The sequence below is a fragment of the Sinocyclocheilus anshuiensis genome, unplaced genomic scaffold (genome assembly GCF_001515605.1).
Source record: "Sinocyclocheilus anshuiensis isolate Anshui unplaced genomic scaffold, SAMN03320099.WGS_v1.1 scaffold263, whole genome shotgun sequence".
NCBI classification, from domain to species: Eukaryota; Metazoa; Chordata; class Actinopteri; order Cypriniformes; family Cyprinidae; genus Sinocyclocheilus; species Sinocyclocheilus anshuiensis.
Window position 1 is genome coordinate 1,275,784 of NW_015549593.1, and position 15,049 is coordinate 1,290,832.

At 36.7% G+C, this 15,049-nt stretch overlaps 1 protein-coding gene across 3 annotated transcripts in view; it reads left to right on the forward strand.

Moving 5' to 3' along the window:
• LOC107658259 (rho guanine nucleotide exchange factor 7-like) overlaps window positions 1-15,049 on the forward strand; it is a 40,930-nt gene that overhangs the window by 20,273 nt on the left and 5,608 nt on the right. Inside the window, exons 1-15 of one of the 3 annotated variants that reach the window (XM_016446745.1) lie at window positions 31-53; window positions 882-965; window positions 5,941-6,025; window positions 7,220-7,368; window positions 9,667-9,868; window positions 10,410-10,498; window positions 10,679-10,773; window positions 11,001-11,096; window positions 12,291-12,413; window positions 12,497-12,635; window positions 12,728-12,787; window positions 12,916-13,062; window positions 13,715-13,801; window positions 13,972-14,050; window positions 14,153-14,292. In XM_016446745.1, the coding sequence (XP_016302231.1) occupies window positions 9,670-9,868; window positions 10,410-10,498; window positions 10,679-10,773; window positions 11,001-11,096; window positions 12,291-12,413; window positions 12,497-12,635; window positions 12,728-12,787; window positions 12,916-13,062; window positions 13,715-13,801; window positions 13,972-14,050; window positions 14,153-14,292 (1,254 nt within the window). In that variant the 5' untranslated portion in view covers window positions 31-53; window positions 882-965; window positions 5,941-6,025; window positions 7,220-7,368; window positions 9,667-9,669. Of the gene's footprint in view, window positions 1-30; window positions 54-881; window positions 966-5,940; window positions 6,026-7,219; window positions 7,369-9,666; window positions 9,869-10,409; window positions 10,499-10,678; window positions 10,774-11,000; window positions 11,097-12,290; window positions 12,414-12,496; window positions 12,636-12,727; window positions 12,788-12,915; window positions 13,063-13,714; window positions 13,802-13,971; window positions 14,051-14,152; window positions 14,293-15,049 lie in introns of those variants that run through there. The other 2 variants (XM_016446744.1, XM_016446743.1) reach the window with 2 other exon arrangements.

Here is a 15,049-nt window from a genome sequence, read left to right on the forward strand (position 1 = left end):
TCAGTGAACAACGGCTCTGTGTAGTTAATGCTGCCCAATGTGAAAGCACGCAGGTGATGGAGATTTACCGCTGATTACAGAACCGGCTTTACTGATAAGATGCGCGTTAAATATCGCATGCGATTAATCGTGCAGCCCTATTTGACTGTATATTTAATTTTTACATTGAAGACTGTGCAGTGCTATTTTACATTTGATTATTCAGTTTCTGTACCTGGACACCTACAAACATAAAAAAACCTAAACATTGTGTAAATAGCACAAATAAATAAATAAATAAAACGAACATGCAAATTAAACCAGTTCAAACAGGGCCCAGCTGGTACAACCTGCACTGGGGCCCCACAAACCCCAGCTACGGCCCACCCTTCATGCTGCAGTATACAACAAAATTAAGTGACTGACATCAACGCTGGAGTTTTGTCAGTTTTGAATTTGACGAACAGCCATTTTCTTAAAAAAAACAAACAAAAAAAACTCTTCACAGAGTGGCGAATACACTGCCAGAGCCCAAAATGTGATATATACAGATGCCTGTATACATCCGAATGATTTAACTGCTGTAAGAAAGTTTTGATTTACATTCTCCTCATTTACCTCTCAAAATACCTGCTCGGACTGACGGACCCGTATTAATTTGCCCCGCCAGAGCAAGGGTGTGTTGATCACGTCCCGTTCGCCCCATTGTGTTCGGCGTCCATCTGCGAACGTCACTTCCTCCCGCTTCCTGCTGTCCACTTCCACGGTGCTGCAGATCTGTTTCGCGATGTGTGTGTGGAAGTGGTGATAGTCAGGCAGTCAGCCCGTGGACTCTCATACAGGATACTCGAGGCAGCCCCAAAGCTTTCACGCTTTTTAACTGCTCTTCCCGTTTCCCTCAGATCTATCAAGATCCCAAGAACGACAGCGAGTGCTTGAGCAACATCACGGAGTTTCTCAAGGGCTGCGCAGTGTTTCGCGTCGAGGTGAGTTGGTGTGTTTATGGTCTTTTTAACTCTACTGTATGTTGCTGCATTGGCGCCACAATGAAAACAACCAACCAACAAAGGAAAAGTGCCGTAGACAGTGGAGACGCAACTCTGGACCGATGTGAGGGAGATCATGCCCTGCACATCGGCTCATTCATTGCCATAGTCTGATGGGACAAAAGCTTGGTAATGTTCTGAAAATGCCGCTAGGGTTTATTTGGTTGTTGTATTTTTATGCCAATAAAATATCTGTATTTTGGTGGCGAGTTTGTGCACTACTGCATAGGGCTGTGTCATCTATGAATGGCGTTGCTTTGTCCATTCATGTACAGTTTGCCTTTTTCATGTGAGTCTGCATGAATTTGAAGCTCTGGTATAAATTCAAGCTCTATTTTCTGCTTGGTCAAGTTAAACAAAAGTGACTTTCAGAATGTGTTTCAACTTTTTAACTCCAAGTACCCCTAATATGATGATCATTTTGTGAGGGACATCCTTCCAAAAATATAGGCAACTATATATTTAAATGTATACAGACATTTTAGGTTTATAAAAATAGTAAGTGTAATGTTATAGACATGTTCACAGAATTAAATGATGGGGTTTTATTTGTCAGTGCTATTGTAGGCTAAAATTAGATATATTATTAAGTTATACTTTATTATTGATTGCATTATAATGTAAATGAAATTTCTGAAATTTAAAATTAAATTTTGTATTATGTTAACTTTCCTTTTTCTACAGTTTTTTTTCTGTCCACTATTAGAGCCTGATCAGTTAAAATTGTCACAAATGTGGACAGAAAGACCATACAAAGGGCTAGTGGGATTTTGATCTATGCGCATTTATTAAGGAACAGATGGTTCAGGGTAATGCTAACGTATTGTCAAGTGTATCTAGATGTGGTGAGGTTGAGGCCCACGTCACATATGGAAATCTTGGTAGCTGCATAATGTGTGAAGCGTTATCTAAACAAGTACTGACAATATCTTCGGAAAAGATGCCCTTTTCTCAAGTTCAGTGGCTATCGTTACTCCATCTTTGAGATTAATGCTGTGTCGGCTGTGCTGTTGTGCATTTACTGCTTCTACACTGATCTAGGGGTGTTTGTTCTGCTGGTGATTCTGTTAATGAATTCATCTCAGGGTTTGTTCTCTTTTGTATACTTTCTCACAGTTCACTTTGCTTTATACCTCCTCTACATTGTCTGGGTTTAGGTTCCATCTTTATTTTATTGTGCTTTACTTTATATGATGATCATTTTGTGAGGGACATCCTTCCAAAAATATAGGCAACTATATATTTAAATGTATACAGACATTTTAGGTTTATAAAAATCGTAAGCGTAATGTTATAGATTCTGATAATGGAGCATTCTTGATTTCGTGTTTGCTGTTGCACCTCACAGTAATTTGTTCCTCTCTGAGTCGGACCTGTTAAAAGGTATTCAGTTGACCTAGCAGTGCCCAAGGCTCCATTGAGTGTGTGCTACATTTTGGAATAGAAATGAGCCGTTAGTAAACACTTATTTTTAGTCTTATGTGTGAAACATTACAGCTGTGAGCGCTTGTCACAGATATTGCAAGGATGTGTTATTGTTGTCATGCCTCCAGCCCATAAATTGTATGAACATTCCCAGATGACGAAATTCACATATAGGTTATGTGATACAACTGGGCCTGATTGAAAGGCTTGTTTAATTGTCTGAGAGTTTGTTTTGCACTTTTGTTGTATTAAAGTAAGACTCTTTGACCTCTGGGGATGAAAGCTTATCCTTTTGCTCTAAATTTGTGGTTTACAGGATTTTCATTAATCTGTTCAGTGTCCAGTTCACTCTGCCTTATGAGCAGCCTCTTCTGAAGCTCCTTTATGAAGCACTGAGCTCATTCAGCTTTGATGATGTGATCTCAAGCTTAAAGGGTTACTCCACCCCAAAATATTTTGCCCCCAATTTTGTCATTAATCACTTACCCCCATGTCGTTCCAAACCCGTAAAAGCTTTGTTCGTCTTCGGAACACAATTTAAGATATTTTGGATGAAAACCTGGCATTGACTGCAGGGCTCTACGCTTATTTTTCTTTTTAGGAGCGCTTGTGCTCCTAAAGTCAAAAATTTAGGAGCACCAAAATTTGATAAAAAAATAGCCTTCCCATTACGAGGTGATATTTGACTCCTTAAAGTGATTTACAGTAGAATTTTGTTTTTACCTTTGTAATGGCATTTTTCTATCTTTATTAAAAGTATGTCATCTTTTATGTCAAATTTTTAAAAAATTATATTTTATAAGCTTTTTTAAAAATTCTAGATAAAACCATAGAATAAGAACAAGTAGAATAAGAAGAATAAGTTACTAATCAAATGAAATCAGTATTAAAATTAATTTGTACAGAGGTAGCACAGAAGAACACAAAAGTGGCTTGTAGGTGTATTTTCAGACATTTAATTACACCCTGTCTACACTTTGCTTATGAAAGGATCCATGCGATATGTCTGTGATACATTACTCAACGCTGCAAAAACGTAGAAACCTTTGAAGCTCCCCTCAGCGATCACAATCACAAGTATGATGAAGATCTGGTCAGTCGCACTGGTGCTCCTAAATATGTTTTCATAGTGGCACGCAGTAGTTTTTCAGTCGCAAATGTGACTGAAATGGTCGCACTCTAGAGCCCTGGACTGCCAAGTAAATAACACCGTCAAGGCCCAGAAAAGTATGAAAGACATCGTCAAAATCGTACATCTGCCATCAGTGGTTCAATCTGAATTTTATGAAGCGACGAGAATACTTTTTGTACGCAAAGAAAACAAAAATAAGGACTTAATTCAACAATGTGTCTCCTCTGCGTCACCGTAGCGCCATTTTGGAGAGTATCCACTGAATGCAAACTGCATATGCTGTTCTACTTGTTTGTGTCAGCCGCACCACGTTTATGTATGCTTTGATCTGAACGAAAACAGCGTATCCAAAACAAATGCTTTCTATGTTAATATATTTTAAAATATAATTCATTCATGTGATGGCAAAGGAGATCCTTCAGAAATCATTCTAATATGTTGTAGGTTAACTTTTTGTTTTAATTTTTTGTTCAGTCTTGCTGACCCTCAGATCAGAATCTTGTTTCTGATTATTAATACCAAAATAATTGAAACTGCACATTTTTCATGAAATTATGTTGGTGGGAGAGCATAGAAGAATATCTATCATAAAACCTATGATGGATGTTCTTATATGTTAGCTGTAGAAGTAGGGCATCATTCTAAAACAGATATATTCCTACAGTGATTTAGTAAATGATTGAAGGAGCAGTATTACTTTGATAGGCAAAGCGCTCAAGATGATGCATTGTCCACTTATTCACATCCACAGACTTGTTTTTGCTTCTCTCAGGGCATGAACTGTAATCAGAGCGGAAAGTAAAGCGGAAGCTGATATTTTCTACTTAAGTTCACAGAAGTACACATAACTGTCCATCAAACAGTTATAATACTGGCAAAGAGCAACACAGGACAGACCATATAGAGCAGAACAAATCAGATTTCCTCACCTCATGAGCAAAGAGACATCAGTGACCTCTAGCTAACCACACCACCTGCTCAGAGGCCAAACGGCATACGCAGCGAATGACTGATGATTGTCTCCATAGATGCTGAATGTGGACTCTTTCATTGTACATAGTAGGTCTGGATGGTATATATGAAATATTCACCATTTTTGCTGGCAAGCAATATTGTGAATATCACAATGATATCACAAAGTGATTTTTATTTGTCCATTGCGTTTTAGAAGACTCGTCTTTAGACTAGTTGTGTGATCCTTCTCAAGCATTTTTCATAAATGTCAATATTTTTTATAAAAATATACATGGGTAAATTTGGTATTTATGTTTACAACAGTTTTGATATATTGGTGCATATGAATTAAAAGAATAAAGATGATTATTCCCCCTAATGAAAAAACATGCCAGGATTATTTTTTAACTAGATTTGTCCTTGTTCTTTGCTATTGTGTGTATTGGAGTACAATGTTGATGTATTTTCGTTTTATCTACAGTGCTTAACAAATTTATTAGACCACCACCACCCAATGTAAGGTTTGTGCCACAGCTACCCTAAACTAACAGTATTAGTGATTAGAAAAAATATTAAAGCACTTTATTATTATTTTTATGCCCAATTAGAGTCAATAAATACAGTCTTAATACATTTGTTAAGCACTTTATATGCTTAACAAATTTATTAGGCCACCTGTCATAATAAAGAGAAAATATTTTAGGAATATGTCAAAAACTTATTTAAAATTAACATTTTATTGTCATTTATTGGGCAAATAAAAAATCTGAAACAACTAGGCCTAAATAGTCTTTATTCACACATAATAACAAAAACATTGAATATTTTGTATGGACTCCTTTGGCCTTGATAACAGCTTACATTTTTGCTGGCATTGTTTTTATGTACTTTTCCACAGTCGCCGTTGTTATTGACTGTAATTGGGCATCAGAATAATAAAAAAAATAAAATAAAGTGCTTTACTATTTTTTCTGCCTTTCTTGTAAAACAGTAAATTCGAAATTCATGTATAACAACAACAATTATATTTTAGCATTACAAATACTACTGTGACTAAAGAGCTTACACATACTGGTGAATTAACCTAAAAAATGAATTTGGTAATCACTAGTACTGTTACAAACCTTACATTGGGTGGTGGTGGTCTAATAAATTTGTTAAGCACTGTAAATTGCCCTGCCCTTGTAAATAAAGTGTGCACTTGGCTTGAATAGTGTGTAAGACTAGTTTTGTTATGCCTCTTGTGTCAAGCGTGTAAAGTTTATGGAGCGCAACTAAAGGAATTTCCCATAAGCTTTAAGTGCTTGAAATAGGCTAGAGTCCTATATGATTCTCTCATGTTTTTAACTGACATGTAGGTGGTCTAGATTAATGATGTTATATAATGTTTTTCTCTCTCTGTAGCCATTTGAGGCTGGTGACCTGTTTCAGGGCCACAACTTCAGCAGAGTCCTCACTACACTGGTTGCCCTCAATAAAGTGACTGCAGGCAAGTGTATCTTTCTAGAATTATCCTGTTTAGATTTTCACAATATAAAAGTCATTTTTAAAAACCTGATTAGTATAAACAAAAACAAAGAAACAATATACTGTAACTTTAAAGCCCACAAAAAAAATCACAGTGTTATCAACAGTTTCAAATGTGTTCAAAGTTGCTAATGTACGGTGGCCGAGAAGTGCAAAACAAATCACAATTCTGAAAACAAAATAACAAATTACAAACGCAAATGCAAATGCAAGTCTAAAAAACAAAACAACAATTCAGAAAACACAACAACAGTTCAGAAAACATTATAACAAGTCAGAAAACACAATGACAAATTCGAAAACAAAATAACAAGTCAGAAAACACAACGACAAATCCGAAAAGAAATTAACAAGTCAGAAAATACAACGACAAATCAGACAAACCGGAAGAGGTAGGTATAGTTTGAGACAGCGCCATTGGTTTGGGATTAACTTACTCACCGCTGACTGGACGAGACATTTGTCAATCAACGTATACAGGGAAGAACCAGCCGAAGAATGACGAAGAGTCGTGGTATAAAGTTCGGAGATGGTATTAAAGTAGCTCAGTTTAAATGTATTGTATAAATTGCCCTTACTATGGAATAAAAAATATGGGGCGTCTATTTACATTTAGGTAAAAGTGGCTGTAAACCATCAGCTCCAGTGGCGCAGCTGGATAAGCGCGTGTCGTTGGCTTTTTGACACGATCGACCCGGGTTCGATCCTGCTTTTTGCCTAACTTTTTTTTTCCTCCCTTTTCAAATCTCGTATTAGCAATGGATTCTATTTACACTAAGTGAAAATAGCAGTATTTTTAGCAATATGCTATTTACACTAAGTGCAAATACCTATTTACACGTGTTTTCTGACTTGTTAATTTATTTTCGGATTTGTCTTTGTGTTTTCTGACTTGTTATTTTGTTTTCGAAGTTGTCATTGTGTTTTCTGACTTGTTATAATGTTTTCTGAACTGTTGTTGTGCTTTCTGAATTGTTATTTTGTTTTTTAGACTTGCATTTGCGTTTGTAATTTGTTATTTTGTTTTCAGAATTGTGATTTGCTTTGCACTTCTCGGCCACCGTACTAATGTGCTTATAGTTCTTATAATGTGTGACAGTGTTACAGATATTCCCATTGGTGATTTTTCTTCTCTGTGTTCTCTCTGTTGGTGTAGATATTGGGATAGGCAGCGACTCTGTATGTACCCGTCACTCTTCTGCCCACCGGATCAAGTCCTTCGAATCACTGGCCTCCCAGTCCTCACTGGGCCGATCTTCTAAATTGCTCCATAACCAGTTCCGCAGCCTTGTGAGTAACACTGGGGTGAGAAAACTCAACCAGCCTCAGCGGATCTCAATGAAAATATTCATTTACATTCTGTGTCACATCTACACTACTGTTAGAGCTGGGTATGCACTGACCGAATTGCCTCGATACCATCAAGTATCGAAAAATGTCTTGTCGCTCGGTACCAAATTTCGATACCTAAGGGCTTAATCTCATCAAAGTCAGTGAGCCAATAAGCGTGCAGCATGCTTTATGTGCCTAAATCAGTGATTGGCTCTGGCGAGGCATCAAGGAAAACGCATGTTACGTGACCATTCACGCACACTGTAGCATCATGCAACATAAGACAATTTAGAAGATTTAAACTCACTTAAAACCACCATTGAGTGTTTGTAAATAACTTACGATTATAATCTAATGTGGGTTTTGGCCATATAATGTTGCAGAAATATGTTATTTGTAACCTTTTATATCAAGCTAATCGCTACACCTGCTTAGCATTTCTCATGTAAACACCCTGTATTGTTATGAAAATAGGCAGAATCTCATGAAAATCACATGCAGATAATTTACTGTCGTAATCCTGTGTTTATTAGCTTCATGTTTCATCCCTATAAATGTTTTTCTGGAAGTGTAATGCACGTTCGTCATCGGAGACAGGGTGGCATATGAACATGTAATATGATTAACATATGAGCAGCAGATGAGCTTTTTCTGAGTTAGAACAACGATCGCAGTTGAGAAAACACAGGCAGACAGCGCTGGAAGCAGCTAATGCTCATCAGATTGCGTAAATAAGTGGAAAATGAATAGAAATGATGATGCTATGCATTTTAAAACAAAAACGCATTAGTATAAACGTAGCCTAGGGACATTAGTCCTGGGGACATCATCAGAGAAGAAAGGCTTTTCTGTCTCCTGAAAAAGCGGACATGCTAATTTTTTTTTCTTAAGAACTGCTGTGATTTAAAAGGTTCATATGATGCGATTTCAATTTTTCCTTTCTCTTTGGAGTGTTACATAAAGAAGATCTGTAAAGTTGCAAAGACTAAAGTCTCAAATCCAAAGAGATATTCTTTATAAAAGTTAAGAAATAATGTTCTTTTTAGCAACATCATATGACCCCTTTAAAGATCTTAAGTATGCAGCAGTCTCACATAATGACTTAAAATGTTCATTTTGCACTGAAAATTGTTTGACGTTTATTAAAACTATTTGCAATGATATATTGTGTTGGTTACATTTTGTTCCTTTGTGCTTTTTTGTTCCTTTGTGCAGTGGCTCAGGAGATGAGTCTGATTCTGTAAAACCTCAACAAACTGAAAAAATAGTTTTATGAGGTAATGTAATCTTGTTAAAATGGATTTCATAAAATTGGTATCGAAAAAAGTATCGTTCAGGAACCGGTATCAAAGTCAAGGTATCGGTATCGATATCGTACATTTTTGAACGATACCCAGCCCTAACTACTGTTACAAAGTTTGGGGTCAATTTTTAAAATGTTTTGAAAGAAGTCTCGTATACTCACCAGGGCTACATTTATTTGATTAAAAATACAGTAATAACAGTAATATTGTACAATATTATTACAATTTCAAATAACATTTTCTATCTGAATATATTTTAAAATTTAATTTATTTCTGTGATGCAAAGCTGAATTTTCAGCATCATTACTTCATAAGAGTCATTACTCTCTTCAGAGTCACATGATCCTTCAGAAATCATTCTAATATGCTGATTTGGTGCTCAAGAAACACTTCTTATTATTATCAATGTTGAAAACAGCTGTGCTGCTTAATATTTTTTTGGACACCGTGATACTTTTTTTTTCCAGGACTCTAGAATAGAAATGAATAGAAAATCTAAAAGAACAGCATTTATTAAAAATGGAAATCTTTTGTAACATTATGAAAGTCTTTACTGTGGCTCCTGATCAATTTAATGCATTACTGCTTACTGATTCCAAAATTCATACAATAGTATATAACATTTCTGTGTATGTGAAGAGCAGCATTTGCTGTTAGTGTTACCATAGTAATGAGAAGCTTGTGAATCCTGTCAATGGCCCTGTGAAATTAACCGACTAAAGACGTTAGGAAACTCAGCTTGACACCACAGTGCATAAATGTCATGTTTTTAACTACAATGGAAAGGCAAAGATGTCTTTCGTTGGATGTTTCTAACTTAAATTGTTGGCGTTATAAACATAAACAGTGTCCTGGAACTCTGTCTTGCGTAGACATATTAATGTAAATAGGTCAGTTTTGATTTACGGAAGTTGTTAACACACTATGAGGCTGCATGTAAACATAAGTACTCTCTCTCTCTTATAGGACATGACGGAGAACAGTAACACTCAGTTAGTGGTTAAAGCTCGCTTCAACTTCCAGCAGACCAATGAGGACGAGCTTTCTTTCAGCAAGGGTGACATCATCAGTGTTACTCGCACAGAAGAAGGGGGTTGGTGGGAGGGATCCCTCAACGGCAAGACAGGCTGGTTTCCAAGTAATTATGTCAGAGAGGTTAAAGGGTCTGGTAAGTGTCAGTTTGCTATGGACCGTTATAAATATGTGACCCTGGACCACAAAACCAGTCTTACGTGTCAATTTTTCAAAATTAAGATTTATACTGAATAGCTGAATAAATAAGCTTTCCATTGATGTATGGTTTGTTAGGATAGGACAATATTTGGTCGAGATACAACTATTTGAATATCTGGAATCTGAGAGTGCAAAAAAATCAAAATATTGAGAAAATCGCCTTTAAATTTGTCCAAATGAAGTCCTTAGCAATGCATATTACTAATCAAAAAATTAAGTTTTGATATATTTATGGTAGGAAATTTACAAAATATCTTCATGGAACATGATCTTTACTTAATATCCTAATGATTTTTGGCATAAAAGAAAAATCTATAATTTTGACCCATACAATGTATTTTTGGCTATTGCTACAAATACAACCCAGCGACTTAAGACTGGTTTTGTGGTCCAGGGTCACATATAAGGTCACATATAAACACAGTCTTTTCTTGATCCACAGTGCACCATTATTAAAACTCTCGGTGTCTTTACAGACAAACAAGTGTCTCCTAAATCTGGAACGCTTAAAAGCCCTCCCAAAGGTTTTGATACCACGGCTATCAGTAAAACCTACTACAACCTAGTAAGCACATTTCAATCAATTATCCTTTTCAGGGGTCACCTGGTTGATTTGCTTCATTTTGGAGGTTTTGTGCATGAACAGTAATCAGACTCGGTTGATTTGTGAATGAGCACAGCTGATTTGTAATCACTGTGTTAAAAATATCTTATCTAAAAATAACTGCTGTTTGTTTGTCTTCAGGTGCTACAGAACATTTTAGAAACTGAAACAGAGTATTCAAAGGAGCTCCAGAACCTTTTGACCAGCTACCTGAGACCTCTACAGATGGCAGAAAAGTAAAATGTTTTGCTTTTCCCTTGAGAAAACACAACCAATAAAATATAAGAAGCAAATACACAGTTTAGTTTTAAAATTCACATTTATTCTGTGTTCTCTGACTATAGCTGTTGGGATTAATGTGTTAATTTAGTGATTACATAAAAAAAATGTAATCAGTTTTCTTATCATTTGAGATGAAGTAATGTTTTGAGCACTGATTTACAGTTCTCACTGTTTCTCATAGACTGAGCACCTCAGACGTAAGTGTCATTCTCGGGAACCTGGAGGAAATCAGCACTTTCCAGCAGACTTTGGTCCAGTCACTGGAAGACCGTACCAAGTGAGTATTATTCTAACCGTGAGCAGCCGTGTGATTCCCGGGCCCTCTCTTAATAGCCCCTGAGTAATTTACAACAGGAGGGCCGAAGCACTTAGTGAAACTGAGACTCAATCAAATGTATCAAGTTCCGACTCCTAGATGATGAAAATAGACCTGGGCGGTAACCTGAGGTCCATTAAAAGGATTTGAGTATCACTAGAGGTTTCTAATGTTTACACTGACCTCTAGTGGTAAATCCTTTAGTAAATTGGGAAAACGCTAACTGGGTTTTCCAGCAAAACGGTTTATGAATTTACGAATTTATTAACCGTTTATTAATTAATTAATTTATATATTTATTAATTTATACATTTCAGAGAAAGTAAATTGAGCATATTGAAGTAAATTAATGTTAGTAAGTTTTTTTTGGTTGTTTTGTTAAATGAGGAATATACAAATATTTTGTCTAAGATCAAAGAATAAAAACAGACTTTCAATTCAAATAATTCTAAAAAAAAAAAAAAAGAAATGTTGTATTATTAACTTTATATTGTTATATTATTATACATTTTAGCTGGGCCGATCAGACCCTGTTGAGTCCTGTTTGCAAAACCCAAAAATGGATATCAAAAATAAAAGTGAAATTACGCTACCATTCAAACATTTAGGGTCAGTAAGATTTTTTAAATGTTTTTGAAAGAAGTCTCTGATGCTCACCAAGGCTGCATTTATTTAGAAATACAGTAAAATTGTGAAATATTGTTGCAATTTAAAATAACAGAATATATTAAAATTCATATTAAAATGCATTGATTATAAATTGCATGATGCCTTTTTTTAGGATGCTTTGATGAATAGAGAGTTCTAAATAACCGCATATATTTGAAATATAAATCTTTTATAACATTATATATATCTTTGCTGTCACTTTCGATCACATTTAATGCGTCTTTGCTGAATAAAAGCATTAATTTCTTTCTTTCAAAAAGTCCTACTGACTCCAAACTTTTGAATGGTAGTGTATCTACAAAATAATTGGAGACTGTAAATTTAAGCTGTTTGGGATGAATTAATTGCAGAAGGTGTTGTTAAAATTGGGAATATAGATTTATATCCTACTTGGGAGTATAGGTTCGGAAAAATCCTAAGCAAAATAATTGAAGAATATTAGCGCAATATTTGTGAAATAATTCTCCTCGTTGTTCTGTGATTAAGGCTTCCAGAGCTGCAGCAGAAAGTGGGAGGGTTCTTCCTGAATCTCATGCCCCAGATGAGGTCTCTTTATGTGTCTTACTGCTCCAACCACCCGTCGGCAGTCAGTATTCTCACCGATCACAGGTATGCCACCATACTGTGGCCTGATTTCACAGAGAGCCTGTCCGCTGAAAACTGGTGATAACTTCTCATTTCTGTCCCTGCAGTGAGGAACTTGGAGAGTTCATGGAGGGGAGGGGTGCGTCGATACCAGGCATTCTCACACTGACCTCTGGCCTCAGCAAACCCTTCATGAGACTGGACAAATATCCCACATTACTAAAAGAACTGGAGAGACACATGGAGGTAGAAGAGAGAGTTTGAGCTTATATGCTTTCGGTTAAGGTTTTAATGGTTTGGTGGCAGTTCAGTGTAACACTGTGCTCTTTCCCCTTCAGGAGGGTCATCCAGACAGGACAGAAATTCAGAAAAGTATGACGGCTTTCAAGAATCTCTCTGTGAGTGTTAACTGCCTAGTTAGCATGCTAAAGCAGACTGATGTCCCGTGGTTTTGCCATTGCAGTTAGGTGTGTATCATTCCCATGACAACCAGCCTTCTTAACGTATTGTGTTGCCATGGTTACAGGCACAATGTCAGGAGGTGCGGAAGCGCAAGGAGCTTGAGCTTCAGATCCTGACTGAGACGATTCGTCTGTGGGAGGGGGAGGACATTAAGACCCTGGGTTCAGTGCTGTATATGAGCCAGGCCATGGTCCAGAACCACGGCTGTGAGGTGAGATCTCAATAGCTCATACACCTGATGAACATGTTCTCCACTAATAGTGTGAATTTTGGGTGTGGCTGATTATTTATCCAATTATTTGACCAATACATTGGTCAAATACATTAATGTCAGCATGAAATGAAAATTCACCCTTTTCTAAATGCATGTTATTAATGATATTGTGAATGATTCATCCATGCATTTTTTTATAATGTTTCCTGTGTTTTTTTTAAGTGATATCCTAAAATAATTAGCTAAAATAATATTTAAAACATGTTGATGCAACCACGGCTATTAGTAGTGTTCAGGAAGCCTTTTATAATTACTGTTATTATTAATAAGGTTAGATTAAGTAGTGATGTGTTTATGCAGTGGGTTAACCCTTTTAACTGTCAAAAAAAGATATGTTTTGTGGTTCCAAATTGCATGTAATTCATCTTTTTTTTTCTGGATACAAGTTTTGTAGAAAAAAAAAAGTTCTCAGTTGTGTACACCATAGATGGCCAAAGCTCAATTACAGCACACGTGCATTAAAAACCCGTTATAAGTAAAATCATATTGACAAAAATGCCAATAGTTTTTCACTGTGATTTCAGTCCTATAGTTATAATGGCTATGTGGTATTATAATTTTTTATATTGATTTTATTGATTTTTTTTAGGATAAGCATGAACGTTACCTGCTGCTGTTTCCTCATGTCTTGCTCATTCTGTCTGCAAGTCCAAGGATGAGTGGCTTCATCTACCAGGTCAGAAACCAGCTGCTGTCAGAACTGATTACTACACAGCCAAATAAATCTCACTGTCCTTGCTCCACCATCCCCTAAAATCCACTCAAACCACAGCTTTAAAAAACATTAAAATGGCACTTTCGGCTCTAGCACAAAGAAAAAACGTCTGCTTTGTTTCTTTCTTTTAGGGCAAGCTACCTTTGAGTGGGATGACAGTGACCCCATTAGAAGACTGTGAAAGTCATAAAAATGCTTTTGAGCTCTCAGGTAAGGACAGACTGACTCACATCTTTTGTGTTCAGGACACAGTCAAGTGTTTTTGATCATTATTAGGCATTCATAGACTCTGCTTATGTGTCCATCCAATAGGAAGCATGTTTGAGAGGCTTCAGGTGATCTGCTTTAACAAACAGGATCTGCAGGACTGGCTCGAGCATCTGAACCGACAGACCAAGCACACAACCATGGCGGCTCCCAGCATGAAACCCCTCACTGTTCCCTGCCACACAGTGGGTCACCTATTTAATCACACCTTAAAGGGTTAGTTCACCCAAAAATGAAAATTAGCCCATAAATTACTCACCCTCAAATCATCCTAGGTGTATATGACTTTCTTCTTTCAGACGAATCCAGTCGGAGTTATATTAAAAATTGTCTTTGATCTTTCAAGCTGTTTAATGGCACTCAGCGGGTGTTGCATGCATCCGTCCAAAAGCAGTTAAATAAAATGCGCCCATCCATAAAAAAAAAAGTGTCTCACACAGCTCCGGGGTGTGAACAAAGGCCTTCTGTAGCGAATTGATGCTTTTTTGTAAGAAAAATTTCTATATTCAAAACGTAATAATCACTTTAATGTAGCTTGCGCTCACTGTTGTACACGGAAGCAGTTCCAGGGGAATGACGTATGAGGGCAGCTTTGCGCCGCTCAGAAGTGACGCACGCGGAAGCGCAGGGGAGAGATCAAAACAAAACAACGGTCACTAATTAGAAGTACAAAACGAGGATTTGTAAAGAAGAATGTCGGAGGATTTCGATATAAGCCAAGAGGAGACTGGTTTTCCTTTGCTAAAGTGAGGAAACTTTGCTTCCTTTGCTCCTGTTAACAAACGTTGGTTTTCACGAGACTCACTGGCGCATGCGCAACGCTGACCTCATACATCATCAGCCCAGAACTGCTTCCATGTACAACAGTGAGCGCAATCTACATTAAAGTGATTATTACATTTTGAATATGAATATTTTTCTTACAAAAATGCATCGATTCGG